Here is a 14,801-nt window from a genome sequence, read left to right on the forward strand (position 1 = left end):
ACCAGGAAATTCCCCAAGCTGCTTTCAAAGTTTTTTTTCCTGGCTGGTTCCTGGCCTCCCTCCTTGAGGTGGCCTCAACTTGAAGGTGAACATTTGTCTTCAGCTCTGTCTGGTGGGCTGGCGTCTCCGTGGCCCCTCTGCGCCCAGCTGTAACTGTGGGGCTAACAGCCAACTGACTGCACAAGCTGGGGCCAGCGCCTGCCTTCCGCAGGCCTGATTTCACACTGACAAGATGGGAATAATAATAGCAGGACCCACCTCTCTTGGTTCTGAGAGGATTACGTGAAATAATGTATGTAAAGTGTTTGGCCTGGTGCCTGGCACGTGCTCCGTCCTCAGTAAGAGGTAGCGGCTTCTGTTCTCTGTGGTGACAATCTCTGCCCGCCTTGCTGGGTGAGGTTATTTGCATCAGTTTGGTCGATACAGTCTGAGCGCTGGCTGTCTACAGGCCCTCTGCTTGCTGCTAAGATGATCTGGCCTGGGAATGAAATAGTGCAGACCCCCTGCTTTCCCCGGGGGTAGGAGAATAAGCAAGTCCATCCTTTCCACACACCTCCCCCCACCACCACCCTAGGGCTGATCGGAGGCCATCCCGCAGGGTCCTGCTTAACTCAGTCCACTTTTCAAGTGCTCCTGGTTCAGCTCTTTCAAAGTCCTCCTCTGCCCCAAAACCTGGTCTGCCTGGGGCTGGACCATACCTCTCCCTCCTCCCTGCCCCTCGGTGCTTCCACTCTGCCCTCTGAATAACCCATATTTTTCTGGGTGTTGAAATGCCCGTGTGCCAGCCCAGCAAAAAAAAAACAACTCTGAGGTTGCGTAACTTGGGCCACAGCTGGATACACCTGCATGTTCATCTCCCACATGGAAGGGGGGGATGGCTCGGGGCCTGGAGAGAAAGCTGGACTCGGGGCACGTCTGTCACTCTTTCCTTTGTCCGCTTCTTAGGACTTATAAGCCCACTCCCCCATCCCTGGGTGCTTAGGATTGGAAGAGCAGCTTCTCATGTGGTCCTTGAATAAGCAATAGGTTGTGTGTTTCCATCGGTGAAAAAACTACTGAGGTCACTGCTTGGATTGGACAAAGGAGCCAACTGATGCCCTGATGGCCCAGCCATCAGGAAATAGGGTACACTCAGCAGACTCCTAGGGGATTCCCAGGTGGTGCTAGTGGTAAAGAACCTACCTGCCAATGCAGGAGACATGGATTTGATGATGATCAAATCCATGATCAGAAAGATCCCCTGGAGGAGGGCATGGCAACCCACTCCTGTATTCTTGCCTGGAGAATCCTGTGTACAGAGGAGTCTGGCGGGCTACAGTCCACAGGGTTGCAAAGAGTCAGACATGACTGAGGTGACTTAGCAAGCAAGCAAGGAGCAGATTTGGCCAGGAATGTGGTTCCCTGGAGACTAGGGCAAATGTCTCAGCCAGATGTTTGTGCAACAGGTTAGAGCCAGCTTGGAGATAGATCTTTGTCTGGCCTCCAGGTGTTTTAGAAAATTTTTATTTAGTCAGCGGTATTTAAAACTCAGGAAATTTTTTATAAAAGTCCAGATTTCCAGCTCATCTGAAGACCTGTTGAGACTTGGTCCTTGTTCCATTAAGCAGTGAGGGTCTGGGTGAAGCAGCAGCTACCCCTTCAGAGGGGTGCCTGCCTGTAGGAAGCTGCACCCCCATCCTTCCCCCTTGTCCCCTTAGTGGGCTTCAAGGTGGCCAGGGGCAAAGGTGAGGACGTGGGGGAGAGGCATGGGTAAGGCTGATCCTAATTGTTGGTGGCTCCTAATCTGGGAGCTTGTCACTTCCATGGACTACATTTTTTTTTTTTTGGTCTTCTCAGCAACCCTGCAAAGGGGCTTCGTCCCAGAAAAGGCAGGTTATCTTGTCTGGCTGGTCAGTGATAAAAGTCAGGACTCACACATGTCTTCTGACTCGTTTCTAGTCCGTGGCCTTCCCTCCCTCTCTGCAGTGCTTTCAGCTGTCATGCTTCCCTCTGGACCCTGGGATCCCAGGACTGAGCTTTTGGGGAGGGGACAGGGAGGGGCTGTGCTCCTCAGACATACTCTCGAGAATGTGAGGCTTCAGGACCTCTGGACTGCCCCTTTTGAATCTGATGTCCATCCCTTGCCCAGAGCACCCCAAACTGGGACTTGGGACACTGTGAATCGTTCATTCAATCAACAAATGTTTATTGAACAACTCCTTGGAACTCACCTGGTGATACAGATACTGGATACAAATAATAAGATAGCCCTTTTTTTTTTTTTTAGGGCCACTTTGTTTTTATTTATTTGTTTATTTTGGTGTGCTAGGTCCTTGTTGTGGCATGAGGGCTGTCTTGTTGTAGCACATGGGCTCGGTTACCCTGCGGCCTGTGGAATCTTCCCGGACCAGGGATCGAACCCGAGTTCCCTGCATCACAAGGCGGATTCTCAGCCACTGTACCACCAGGGAAGTCCCAGTAAGACAGTTTTGATCCTCAAGGATCCAAGCTTGGTGAGGGAGACAGGCATCAGAGGCCCATCGTTGTCAGACAGTGTGGCCAGTGCAGAGCCAGAAGTGTGAACAGGAAGTGATGGGTGCACAGAGAAGGGCCCTTGCCCAGCCGGGGATTCAGGAAGGCCTCCTGGAGGAGGTGAAACCGGGCTGAGTCTCAGAGGATGAGTAGGAGTTAGTCAAAAGGAAGAGCATTCCAGGTAGGGGGACTGCCTGGGTGAAGGCTGGGGAGGAGAAATAGGACCCTGAGTTGCAGTTAGCTCTCCTGAAATGGGAGGGGGACGTGGCATGAACTGGTGAGTTAGGGGCCGAGGCTTTGGGTCACAGGACAGTGACAGTTCCCAGCAGCAGGGCAGGGGGCAGGGGCCAGCTGGCAGCTGCCCCAGTGGCCCAGGTGAGAGAGGGGGGCGGCCGGTGTAGGCCTGAGGTAGTGGGGGTGGTGAGGGGAACAGACCTTGATGGCGTTGAGGAGGGGACTTCTCAGGATGTGACCGTGGTTTTGTCCATGATGAGAGAAAGGGAGACAGGAAGTGCGCCTCCTGGCTTTTCAGCCTGCTGAGCGATGCCCCACAGACACACAAGATCCCAAGTCGAGGAGTGGTCTGGGAAGGGGTGGAGGCGGGAAGGCGCCCATGGAGGGTCTCCGCATCATGGGGTCTGGCTTGCCCTGGATGAAGAAGCTGGGGAGTCACCAGTGTCCAGGACATTGAAACAGAATGAATGTGTGGCCCAAGGTCCAAAGGCCCAACCCCAGGGAACAAGAAGGTTCAAGAGCAGAAAGGCTGGAGAGGCTGGAGGTGATCTGTAACACTGACTCGAGCCAGTGGCCCAAGTTCGAATCTCAGCTCCACCACTCTTCCTAACTGCATTACTAAGGGCATGTCAGTTCACGTGCGCTTTGGTTCTCTCCCTTGCAAAAAGCAGATGGTAATTCCTACCTCACAGCGACCCGGCCAGGATGCCCGGCAGCAGCCCTTTTATTCAGAGTGCTGAGTCAGCGCTTGAGGGATGAAGCCCAGGAGGAGGATGAGGGAGACATGAGGAGACCACCGCCCCCCCACCCCCGGCCCCCAGCCTCCCCAGCCAAGGCCGGCGTGGCAGACACTCAGGGACCCCCTCCAGGCCCTGCCCCTTGGCACCGGGGTTTGGCAGGGAGGCAATGCCCAGGCCCGGTGAGTGTGGGGCTGGTTAAGGTCTGACTCCGGTCAGGGAGTAAGTGGGAGGTGAGGAGTGGAGACGGCTCTGGGTGGCTCTTCTCAGGAGTTGGTCTGAGAAGGCGAGGAGGGAAGCACACAGGCTTCTGGGATGAGAGATGGAGGTTGATGACCCAGGACTTGGTTTCTGAGGAGATGAGGGGCACTGGGGTGAACGGTGGGAAGTTGAGGCTGTTTATGCCTGAAAGCCCCAGCTTCCTCAGAAAAGGGGGGGCTCTGAGAGGAGGAGAGTGGGGGTATGGGCCTCAGCAGAGAGGGGACAGCCAGCCCCTTAAGCAGAGGGCTGCAGGAGCTGACCTTGGTCCTGGGTGGGGTAGGTGGGGGTCAGGCTCTCAAGACGATGGCTGCTCATGACAGGTCCTGGGTTAAGACTGTGCTGGCCAGATGAACAGAAGGAGGGGGTGTCTGTAAGGGGCTGGGGGCCGCCTAGGGGTGGCAGGAGCAGTTGGCCGGCTTGGAGCAGCAGCGAGCCAGGAGCCAGGCTTTTCCTGAGTGTGCCTGCCCCTTCCAGGCTGGGTTCCCTCGATTTCTTTCTGTCTTTCTCGGTGACTTCAGTCTGTAGGAAGCACTTCCGGCACGTAGCCCCCTTCCCCCACCACGAGTGACCCTGCCCTGTCTGGTCTGGGGACTCTGCCCTGGCACCGGGGCTGGTGACAGCAGAGTTGGCACGCCGCCCGCAGCCCGTCGGGCCTGCGCGGCGCTGGGTGGTGTGAAAGGAGGACACTACATGCAGGTCGGTGCTGAGTCAGCGCTCCCGGCCAGGAGGGCGGTGCTCCGGCTGGCGCAGGTGGGTCCAAGGGTCCCTCTCGTGTGACTCCCTGCGGAAGAGGTGCTCCAGCAGAGCCTCTCTCAGGGGCTCTCTTGCCTGGGGCCCAGACAGACCCCTCTCTGGGGACCTTGGGATTCAAGCTGACGGGTAGCCAGCCGCCCACCGCCCCCCCCCCTTGCCTGCTGGGGGCAACTTCCAGGCTCTGACTCCACAGGGAAGCTGATGTCTTCTGGCTCAGTCCTGCTGGGGCCTGTGGAGGGCAGACTGCTGAGGCCAGGTCAGCGTCCGCTGTGGCCCCCCCACCCTGCAGCCACAGTGCAGGGAAAGGTGGGGTGGGGCTCTGAGTCACGGGGGCCTGCCGCAGCGCCTGACTGGCAGGGTGGGGACTGCCCCGGGGTGGGGACGGAGCTGAGCCCTGTTCCCGGCTCACCCCGGACAGCTCCAGGCTTCCGGCTGAGTCACGGCCCAGGGTAGGAACTCCAGTTGAGGCTGGGGGCTGAGCTGTCACCGCATCACTTCCGGCTGAGAGCGCCAGTCCCGAGGGTGTGGAAGTGGGGGCCCTTCAGGTAGCCCTGACAAGCCCAAGCTGCACTCCCCCGCCCAGGCCAGCCCCCATCTCACCATCTTGGAGCCCTGGAGAAGCCACTGGCTCAGGCCGGCCCTAGGCTGGATGGGAAGGTTTCATCCCACCTGGGAGAACCAGCCACAGCTTCAGGCAGCCCGACCTTCTCTGCACCGGACTAACCCGCTGGGCAGAGGACGTGGAGGGTGTCTGAGCAGCACAGGACACTCTCTGCCACACACAGGGCAGGGCAGACGCTAAGACTGACCCTGTGCCCCAGCACTCGGGAAGCTGAGTGCATAAACACCCTCCCCGCTTCAGTCACCTCTGCAGATGGCACCCCGGAGCGAACGCTCAAGCACGGACAAGCCCTGCAGTAGGGTGTATACACACACAGACATACGCATACACACACAGAGGCAAGCTCAGGCAGGAACTCCACTCAGAACACCACTGAGTAGGAACCAGAGCGCGCGCACGCACACACACACACACACCACACGGGCCTGTGACCCCAGGCCCTGTCTGAGCCCACGCCCTCTGCTTGGCTGTGAGACCCTCGCTGGCTCGGCACAGGCCGAGGTTAGAGGCGCCCAGGGTGAGGACCAGGGAAGCCCAGCTCTTCCAAACAGCCCTGCTTCTCTGGCAGCTCTCGCCGGGCTGGATTTTCCTGCAGGGCTTTCTGATTTTGTTTTTGATCTGCTGGAGTGTTGATCATGCGCCAGACACCGTGCCAACACCGTGATAACGTGTGCAAAGTTGTTTTGAGCGAAGCTTTCAGTAAATGTGGGTTATTACATGTATTACTATTTACGTGTCTAATCTCATTTCTTGTAACTACCCTGAGAGGCAAGGTGCTATTATCCTCATTTCACAGATAAAGAAAACAGGGTGCCTAGATTTGAAGTGTGGAGAAGGCAATGGCACCCCACTCCAGTGCTCTTGCCTGGAAAATCCCATGGATGGAGGAGCCTGGTAGGCTGCAGTCCATGGGGTCGCTAAGAGTCGGACACGACTGAGCGACTTCCCTTTCACTTTTCACTTTCATGCATTGGAAGGAAATGGCAACCCACTCCAGTATTCTTGCCCGGAGAATCCCAGGGACAGGGGAGCCTGGTGGGCTGCCGTCTGTGGGGTCGCACAGAGTCGGACACGACTGAAGCGACTTAGCAAAAGCGGCAGCAGATTTGAAGTGGCTGGTCCTAGTGGCACACAGACAGTAAGTAACAGAGGCAGGAGTTGAGCCCAGGTCTCTGAGTCTGTGCTGTTTATTTATTTGGCAGTGCTGGGTTTCAGTTGCAGCATGTAGGAATCTAGTCCTCTGACCAGGGATCGAACCCAGGCCCCCTGCATTGGAAGCACGGAGTCTTAGCCACGGACCACCTGCGAAGTCCTTCTGAGTCTGTGCTTTTAACTTCTGGCTTACTGACACTCTCAGCTGGCAAGCGAGCCCCACTGACTGACCCTGGTGAAGGCCACAGGGCAAGAGGGATTGTGGATGGGCAGGCCTTCAGGATACCGTGGTGCTTTGAGAGACGTGGGGCGGAGGGAGTGAGGGACAGGATCCCCAGAATGGGAATGCATGTGAGAGGACCCCTCACCTGCTTCTTCAAGGTGTTTTCTGTCCCGTGGCGCTTGCATTGACTCCCAGTATGACGAAGGAGGTGTGGGGGCTCCTGGGCAGCTGGTGAGTTTGGAGGGCGGGGCTGGACCAGGGCTGGGCAGCTGGCGACTCGGCTGCCCCTCCCACCTGGCTGTGACCCTTGGCAAGTCTCCCCGCCCCCCATGCCCCCAGGCCTGAGCAAGGCTGAGCTGCCACCTGGACTAAAGCTTATCTCTGACCTTTGGCATTCCTGTGTGTGGACAGATTCCAAGAGCAGCCTCTGCCCAGGCTTACGGGGACCTGCCGCCTCGGTAGAAATGCGCCTCCTCTGTAGGCAGATAAGCCCTCACTGTCAGGAAACTGGAGCGCTGTGAAAGGATGAGGAGGGGGCTTCCCTGGTGGTCTACTGGTTAAGAATCTGCCTGCCAGTGCAGGGGACATGGGTTCGATCCCTGGTCTGTAAAAATTCCACATGGCTCGGGGCAACTGAGCCTGTGCGCAGGACTACTGAAGCCCGTGCGCTCTAAGAGCCTGTGCTCTGCAGCAAGAAATCTTGGTCTGTGAGAAGCCTGTGCATTGCAACTAGAGAATACCCCCGCTCACTGCACCTGGAGAAAGCCCACACGGCAGCGAAGACCCAGTGCAGCCGGAAACTAATTAATTAAAAATAAATAAAAAATACTAAAAAGACGCGGGACTGCAGTGGCCATTTGCTCTGGCCTCACTGACTCCTTGTGAGCCCGCTGTGAGTTTTCTTTTCATTATCCCCATTATGAGAAAACTCCAGTTTGGTGAGATGGCATCTACCCTGCCCTACAAACATGGTGCTTCTCAAAGTGTGCTCCGTGAGCCTCCTACTTCAGAATCCCCTGGGAGATTCAAAACCTTGCATGTTCTCAGGCCCCATCACGGGCCAGCATCGTCAGAGTCTTCGGGGTCAGCTCGTGGATCTAGAGTGTAGGTCTTCCAGGTAGTTTTGCTGCAGTTTGTAGACAGGAGTCCAGGGAGGAGACCTCCTGAGTTGGCCTTCCATCACACTTCCTTTTTTTTTTTTCTTTTAAATTGGAGTATAGTTGCTTTACAGTGTTGTTAATTTCTGCTGTACAACAAAGTCAATCAGCTATATGTGTACACAGACCCTTCCCTCTTGGACCTCCCACCCACCTCCAGTCCCACCCCTGGAAGTCATCGCTGAGCACTGAGCTGGGCTCCTTGTGCTACACAGCAGCTTCCCATGGCTATCTGTTTTATACATGGTAGTGTATATATGTCAGTCCCAATCTCCCGAGTCATCCCACCACCCTCAGTTCAGTCATTTCAGCTCAGTCGTGTCTGACTCTTTGCCACCTCATGGACTGCAGCACGCCAGACTTCTCTGTCCATCACCAACTCCCGGAGCTTGCTCAAACTCATGTCCATCGAGTCGGTGATGCCATCCAACCATCTCATCCTCTATCGTCCCCTTCTTGCCTTCAATCTTTCCCAGCATCAGCGTCTTTTCCAATGAGTCAGTTCTTCACATCAGGTGGCCAGAGTATTGGAGCTTCAGCTTCAGCCCTTCCAATGAATATTCAAGACTGATTTCCTTTAGGATTAACTGGTTTGATCTCCTTGCAGTCCGAGGAACTCTCAAGAGTCGTTTCCAACATGACAGTTCAAAAGCATGAATTCTTCGGCGCTCAGCTTTCTTTATAGTCCAGGTCTCACATCCATACATGACCACTGGAAAAACCATAGCCTTGACTAGATGGACCTTTGTTGGCACAGTAATGTCTCTGCTTTTTAATATGCTGTCTAGGTTGGTCATAGCTTTTCTTCCAAGGAACAAGTGTCTTTTAATTTCATGGCTGCAGTCACCATCTGCAGTGATTTTGGAGCCCAAGAAAATCGTCTGTCACTGTTTCCATTGTTTGCCCGTCTATCCCACCACCCTACCCCTGTCAACACATTTGTTTGCCTCTCTGTTACAGCCCTGCAAATAGGTACATCTGTACCATTTTTTCTAGACTCCACATGTATGTGTTAGTACGTTATATTTTTCTCTTTTCTTCACTCCGTATGACAGACTCTTGCTGCGGGGCTTTGTGTAAATTGCTTACTGATCCTGAGTTTCAATTTCCTCATTTGTAACCTGGGGCTAGCAGCAGTTTCTATCTCACAGGACCGTCATGGGTACCCAGGGACTTAATAAGTACAACATGTTGACCCAACACTTTCCTTGGGGCATCTGTGGTGGCCAAGCAGAGGGGTCTCTTGGTTGAGGGGAAGGGGAGGGGGATGGTTCTTCCCAGAGCAGAATGCAAAATGACCAGGCTGTTTGTTCCAAAAGGCTGACCAGCTCATCAGCTCAAAGTACAAGCAACATAATTGGGCCTCAATTATGTGTTGGGTTTTATGGTTGGGAAAAGTAGGGGGTTAGTGCTGGAAACTTTCCTTGGGCCTGCCAGCATATCCTTGTGTGTGTGTGTGTGTATGAGCGCACGCACTGCGCCAGGCAGTATGTGGAATCTTAGTTCCCTGACCAGGGATCGAACCCACACCCCCTGCATTGGGAACTCGAAGTCTTAACGACTGGACTACCAGAGAAGTCCCCCTTCCGGTGCGTAGAGTGCTAAGAGAAGTGGGGAGGAGTTGGGAATTTGAGGCAAAAGACTTGGAATCTAGTGTGATTCCAATCTGAATGTAAGAGTTGAGAGAGGCCTTAACTTCTCCAGACCACAGCTGCCCTCTGTGGTTCCTGCAGCAGAGTTCAGGCTCTGGACAGTGGGCAGGACTCTGCCCTGTGAGTTGCCAGCTGCCCTCTGTGGCTCCTGCAGCAGAGTTCAGGCTCTGGACAGTGGGCAGGACTCTGCCCTGTGAGTTGCCACTGCAGCCTGTGTTTCTGCTCTGGTTCTAGACTGACAGGCCTCCTAGCTGCAGATTCCCTCATAGATTCCCACACTGGTACCTGGTAATACTGCCTTCTCGCATCAGGAGACCTTGTGACGAAACAACAGCCTTGGGAACTCCATCATTCCTATTTGCTAGAGGGATTTCCCATTAGATGTGCTGGGGAGTCCTACTGAAGGGCTTCCTTCAGCATGAACAGCCAGGTAAAAAGCCTGGCTCCCCCAAAAAAGGCTGGTATGTGTTCTTCCTCTTGAACAGTGAGGACAAAGTAACCTGATTTTCCTTTTCTTTTTGGCCACTGGGAGGCTCAACATTAAATGCAGAGCCCATGTCTGGTAGCTGCCTGAGGACCTTATGACCTGTTGATGTGAACCCGTCCTTCCTATCTGGTTTAGATGCTTTCTTCAGACTTTTTTTCCCCCTCTGCTCCTGATTTTTAGCATTTATATTTCACTACCTTCTTTTCTTCATGTTTCCTTGCCCTTTGTGGAACCAGGCTAGGGGTATGTAAAAATGCTCACCCTGTAAACACACATGAAGCTGTCTTCACAACTGCTTCGTTGGCATGCTTTTTTTTTTTTTTTTTTTTTTGCTTCCTCAGCTTCATGAAACTGTTAGAGTGATTGCAGTCGACTGGTCAGTTACGAGATGCTTGGGATTGGGCACGGTGGCTGCTTTTTGCTTGTTTTTCTTTTCTTATCAGCTGCTTAGAATTTTTTAAATGATTTCCCTCCAAATCCACCAGTCACTGAGGGCATAGGCGGTACCCTGGTGGATAGATATGTGTGTTTATCTTCTTCCTTTCCTTCTAATTTATTTCTTTAACATTGCACAAGTGTAACCTATAGAATCAAAAAATGATAACCAATGCAAAGGGAAAAAAATAACCTAGAATTCTACCAGGATACCACTTTTCAGTATTTTGTGATTCATCCTTCTTGACTGTTTTTCCCCATGTTTATGTTTTCCCCCCAAAAAATAGAATCTAACTATGTATAGTGTTTTTTCATTTTCATTTAATAGTAGATAACTAGTATCTTTCCTTGTTATTATATATTCTACAACAATGAAAGATACTTGAAATTTATATGATATATACATGCACATAGTATTTTTTTTTTTTTTAAGCATAGAAAGACTTATTGTGAAAAGCAGTAATTGCCTCAGTCTTCCCCAGCCGCAGGCCTGGGTAAAAGGGGCAATTTTAATCATTTAGACTTCTTGTTACAGAGTGGTTCCCTCCACTTAAATAAAATGTTTACTCCACGATTTCTTGGTTTATTGGATTTACTGACTTGCCCCTAAGAAAAGTAAAGGTTTCCATCACTTCCATCACCCTTCCCTACTTCCTCCAAGCATTGTCTGCCTCTATATTTGGTTACCTTTGCAATTTAAAATGTAAGTAATATGCTTAAGCCTCAAGTTCTTGTTCTACAAACCATAGTCTCTTGTGGCCCTTATTCTCAGAGGCCCTTCCTCTCAGAGGAAGATACGGAGATGGCATTTTCCTTGATTTCCTTTCACCCCCAGCATCACAGTGCTTGTCTGGTGTACATTCAAGTTTCTGAGGTCAAGGTTATTAGCATTTACATTCGGTTTAATAACCATAAATCGCCCGTGAGTGACACGAAGCAGTGCCGAGACCTGAAGTTTGGCTCCCCGTGTTTGCATTCCTCTGTGACTCGTGATCGCTGCTGCCCACGGGAGTGGGCTGTGCTTACAAGTCCTTCTCTTTGGGTCTAATGGCACTCAAAGGAGAATGTTAAAGAGACTTTCGTTTCTTACATTCTGTTAGATGCTCAAAATCCATCACTTTCTATTTCAGTTCACTTAATATTTTGACCATGCCTTTCTTAGATAACTTTGCTTATTTGTCCGGAGTTGCTAATACAACAGCATTTTACCAGCTGCATAGTATTCCGGCATAGAAAGTGTTGAGATTTATTTTCACCCAGCCCCCTGTGGTTGGATTTGAGGTGATTTCAGTCTTTCATTAACATGAATGGTGCTGTAACTAATGTTCTTTGACATTCATCATTGTGCGTTTGTTTCATACATAATGTTTGAGAATCCGGGAGTGCTGCTTCCCCTAAATCTGACTGCCGGTCCTATGCACCCACTGCCTTGCTGATCTACCTTCAACCGCATCAGTCTGTTCTAGAGGTTGATGCAAGAGCGTTCTCAGGGGAGGAGTGGCCCCCAGGTAATGTCCATCATCCTCTCTCCAGGCTCTGAAAAGCGACCATTCCTCAGATTTGAAGCTGAAAACGTCTTCAACTACACATCCTTCCTGCTGAGCAAAGATGGCAGGACTGTGTACGTGGGCGCTCGAGAGGCCCTCTTGGCACTCAACAGCAGCGTCAGCTTCCTGCCAGGCGGGGAGTACCAGGAGGTCAGATGATGCCCAGGGCTAGGCTGGGTGGACGGTGCCGGTGGGTGGCTGGGTGGGGGGTGGAACTTCTGGGCCCCAGGATGATGCAAATGGGGGAGGGGTGAAGAAACGGGAGGCGGAGCCTCTGCTCCCAGGGGGAGGGGCGAAGACACGGGAGGCGGAGCCTCTGCTCCCAGGGGGAGGGGCGAAGACATGGGAGGCGGAGCCTCTGCTCCTAGGTGCACACTGACCTTCCCCTTTCTGGTTCCCCAGCTGCTGTGGCGCGCAGATGCAGAGAGAAAGAAGCAGTGCAGTTTCAAGGGCAAAAACCCAGAGGTGAGCCAGCACCTGGAGGTGACCTGGGCTGAAGGAGGGCTGGAGGTGGTAGGTCTGGGCCCAGGATGGAGGCCGGAGGTGGGAGCAGATGCTGCCAGCTGTGGTGGAAAGGACATGGGCTTCTGAGATGGCCAGACCTGTGTTTGTGTCTCGACCCTGTACGTATTATCTCTGTGACCTCGGACAAATGGATTTGCCTCTCCAAGCCTTAGTAAAATGGGGGTAAGGATGGATGTCTCACTGGACTTACCACGAGGATTCAGTGAGCTAATACATATGATAAGGGCCAAACAGAGGTCAGCTTCCAGCAGGAGCAGTGATTGGGTGGGGGTGGGAGTCTGTCCCTTTGAGGATGGTGCTTGATGTGGCAGGCCTGACATACCCTAGCTTGGTTTTGGCCAGACCAATGAGTGGGGACCGGTCAGCCCAGAGTTCTTTGGGAAGACTCCCCACCATTCCCAGAGGCCTCCTGGTCCTGAGTGCAGTGGGGGGCAGCTAAGGTGAAGGCAAAAGACACCAATCTTGGGGTCAAGACACAAGTTCAGGGAATTTCATGGGGTCCAGTGGTTAGGACTCCTAATCCCTGGTCGGGTAACTAAAATCCCATAAGCCAAGTGGCGTGACCCACCCCCGACACACACACACACACACACACCAAATTTCTTTTTAAGACACAGGTTCAAGCCCTGACTGGTTTTGATTTCTTTTATTCAGAAGAAATGTGTTAAGTACTTACTCTGTGCCTGGGTGCTTTGAGACACTGGTTATTATCGTTGTTGTTGTTGTTGTTGAATCACAAAGTTGTGTCCGACTCTTTGCAACCCTATGAACTGCTGCACACCAGGCTTCTCTGTCCATCACTGTCTCCCTGAGTTTCCTCAAATTCATGTCCACTGAGACAGTGATAACATCCAACCATCTCATCCTCTGTCGCCCCCTTCTCCTCTTGCCCTCAGTCTTTCCTAGCATCAGGGTCTTTTCCAGTGGATTGACTCGTCACATCAGGTGACCAAAGTATTGGAGCTTCAGCATCAGTCCTTTCAATGAATATTCAGGGTTGATTTCCTTTAGGATTGACTGGTTTGATCTCCTGATTATTATATCATTGTGAAAAAGAAGAAATCAGTCTTGTTTTAAGGGTGGTCAGGTTACACTTCCTTTAGAAAAAGTGACATTTGAGCCAAGATTAAGAGGAGGGGTGAGGGGTTTGATGTGGAGAAAGAACAGGACTGTGGATGTCACTCTGAGTGAGGTATTTGGGGAACCACTGGCAGGCTGAGCAGAGCAGTGGCGTGGTCCAGTGTGGGTTTTCAGAAAGTCGCTCTAACTACCGTGGTGGGGAGCGGGCTCCTGGGGCAAGGTTAGAGGGAGACCAGTGAGGAGCGAAAGGGGATGGTGGCCCGGACCAGCGTTGGACCAAGAAAGGGAGCGGGACGTCTCGGTCAGATCCTGGATGTATCTTGAAGACGGAGCCACCAGGATTTCCGGATGGGAGAACCAGGGTGGGGGTGGTATAAGAGGGGGGTCGAGGATGCTGTGAGGTCTGGGGCCTGAGAAGATGGAGTTGGCGTCTATGAAAGCGGGGAGACCCCAGAGGAGGGAGTTTTGGGGGAACAGTCAGAAGCTCAGGAGATGCCTGTTAGGACACCCTCTCAGAGGCAATCCGCGAGTCTGGAGTCCAGGGTTCAGGGCTGTGTGTTTCCTTCTGTTCTGGGCTCAACTTCCTCACCAAGTTGGGATAAGACAGCTCAAAGGGGAGATGCTTTGTGCCTTCACCCCAGACTGAAGTGAAGTTTCCTAGTCACAGAGCTAGCTGAGCCCCAAGGTCCCCTCCTACACACACATATGCACACATGGGCACGGTCCTCCGTCTCCTCTGCTCCAGGAGGCACTGCCCCTTGGGTCTGGTTGGGGGGGCTCAGTGGCCCCCCCTGGTGGCCTGTCTGTGCCTTACATCCTCCTCCTTCCTCCAGCGGGACTGTCAAAACTACATCAAGATTCTCCTGCCACTCAACAGCAGCCACTTGATCGCCTGCGGCACGGAGGCCTTCAGCCCTGCATGCACCTACATTGTGAGTGCCCTTCTGCACCCCGGGCCGGCCCCCGGCTGGCCCAGGAAGTAGCCCTCTTTCTGCCCCCAGGGAATTGGTCTGTAGCACTGACCCCTGGTGAAGGGCAGGGCCCTGGTGGGAGGCTTCTGGGAGGTCAAGGGCCCTGAGAGCCTGGCGACCCTGCCCAGCCCTGATGGGTGGGTCTCCCTGCAGGGTGCGGGGAGAAGACGGACCTATAGGATTCCCTGGGCACAAGATCCTGGCTGACCCACGATCACACCCTCTCACTTCCTCCAGCTCTGGCTTAGTCCTGGCCAGCCCACCTCATCCACCCTCCTCATCACACACACGCCCTTGTGTTTCTGCCCTTTGCACAACTTTGTGGAGGGTGGCATTTTCAGGGCGTGAGTCGGAGCAGCCAGGTTCCGAGTCAGATGTTCCTGGGTTTGAACCACATCACTGTCCTTTCCTGGCTCACGTTGCCTGTCTGAGCCTCTTCTCTGCCCCGTGGGCC

General features: G+C 53.2%; 1 protein-coding gene across 2 annotated transcripts in view; it reads left to right on the top strand.

The window, feature by feature from the left end:
- The window catches only part of SEMA4B (semaphorin 4B), a 98,470-nt gene that overhangs the window by 74,792 nt on the left and 8,877 nt on the right, over positions 1 to 14,801 (top strand). For both annotated transcript variants that reach the window (XM_070358276.1, XM_070358277.1), the window contains 3 exons: positions 11,758 to 11,921; positions 12,174 to 12,236; positions 14,210 to 14,308. In XM_070358276.1, the coding sequence (XP_070214377.1) occupies positions 11,758 to 11,921; positions 12,174 to 12,236; positions 14,210 to 14,308 (326 nt within the window). The remainder of the gene's footprint in view (positions 1 to 11,757; positions 11,922 to 12,173; positions 12,237 to 14,209; positions 14,309 to 14,801) is intronic.

This window comes from Bos mutus, chromosome 21, assembly GCF_027580195.1.
Source record: "Bos mutus isolate GX-2022 chromosome 21, NWIPB_WYAK_1.1, whole genome shotgun sequence".
Classification (NCBI taxonomy): Eukaryota; Metazoa; Chordata; class Mammalia; order Artiodactyla; family Bovidae; genus Bos; species Bos mutus.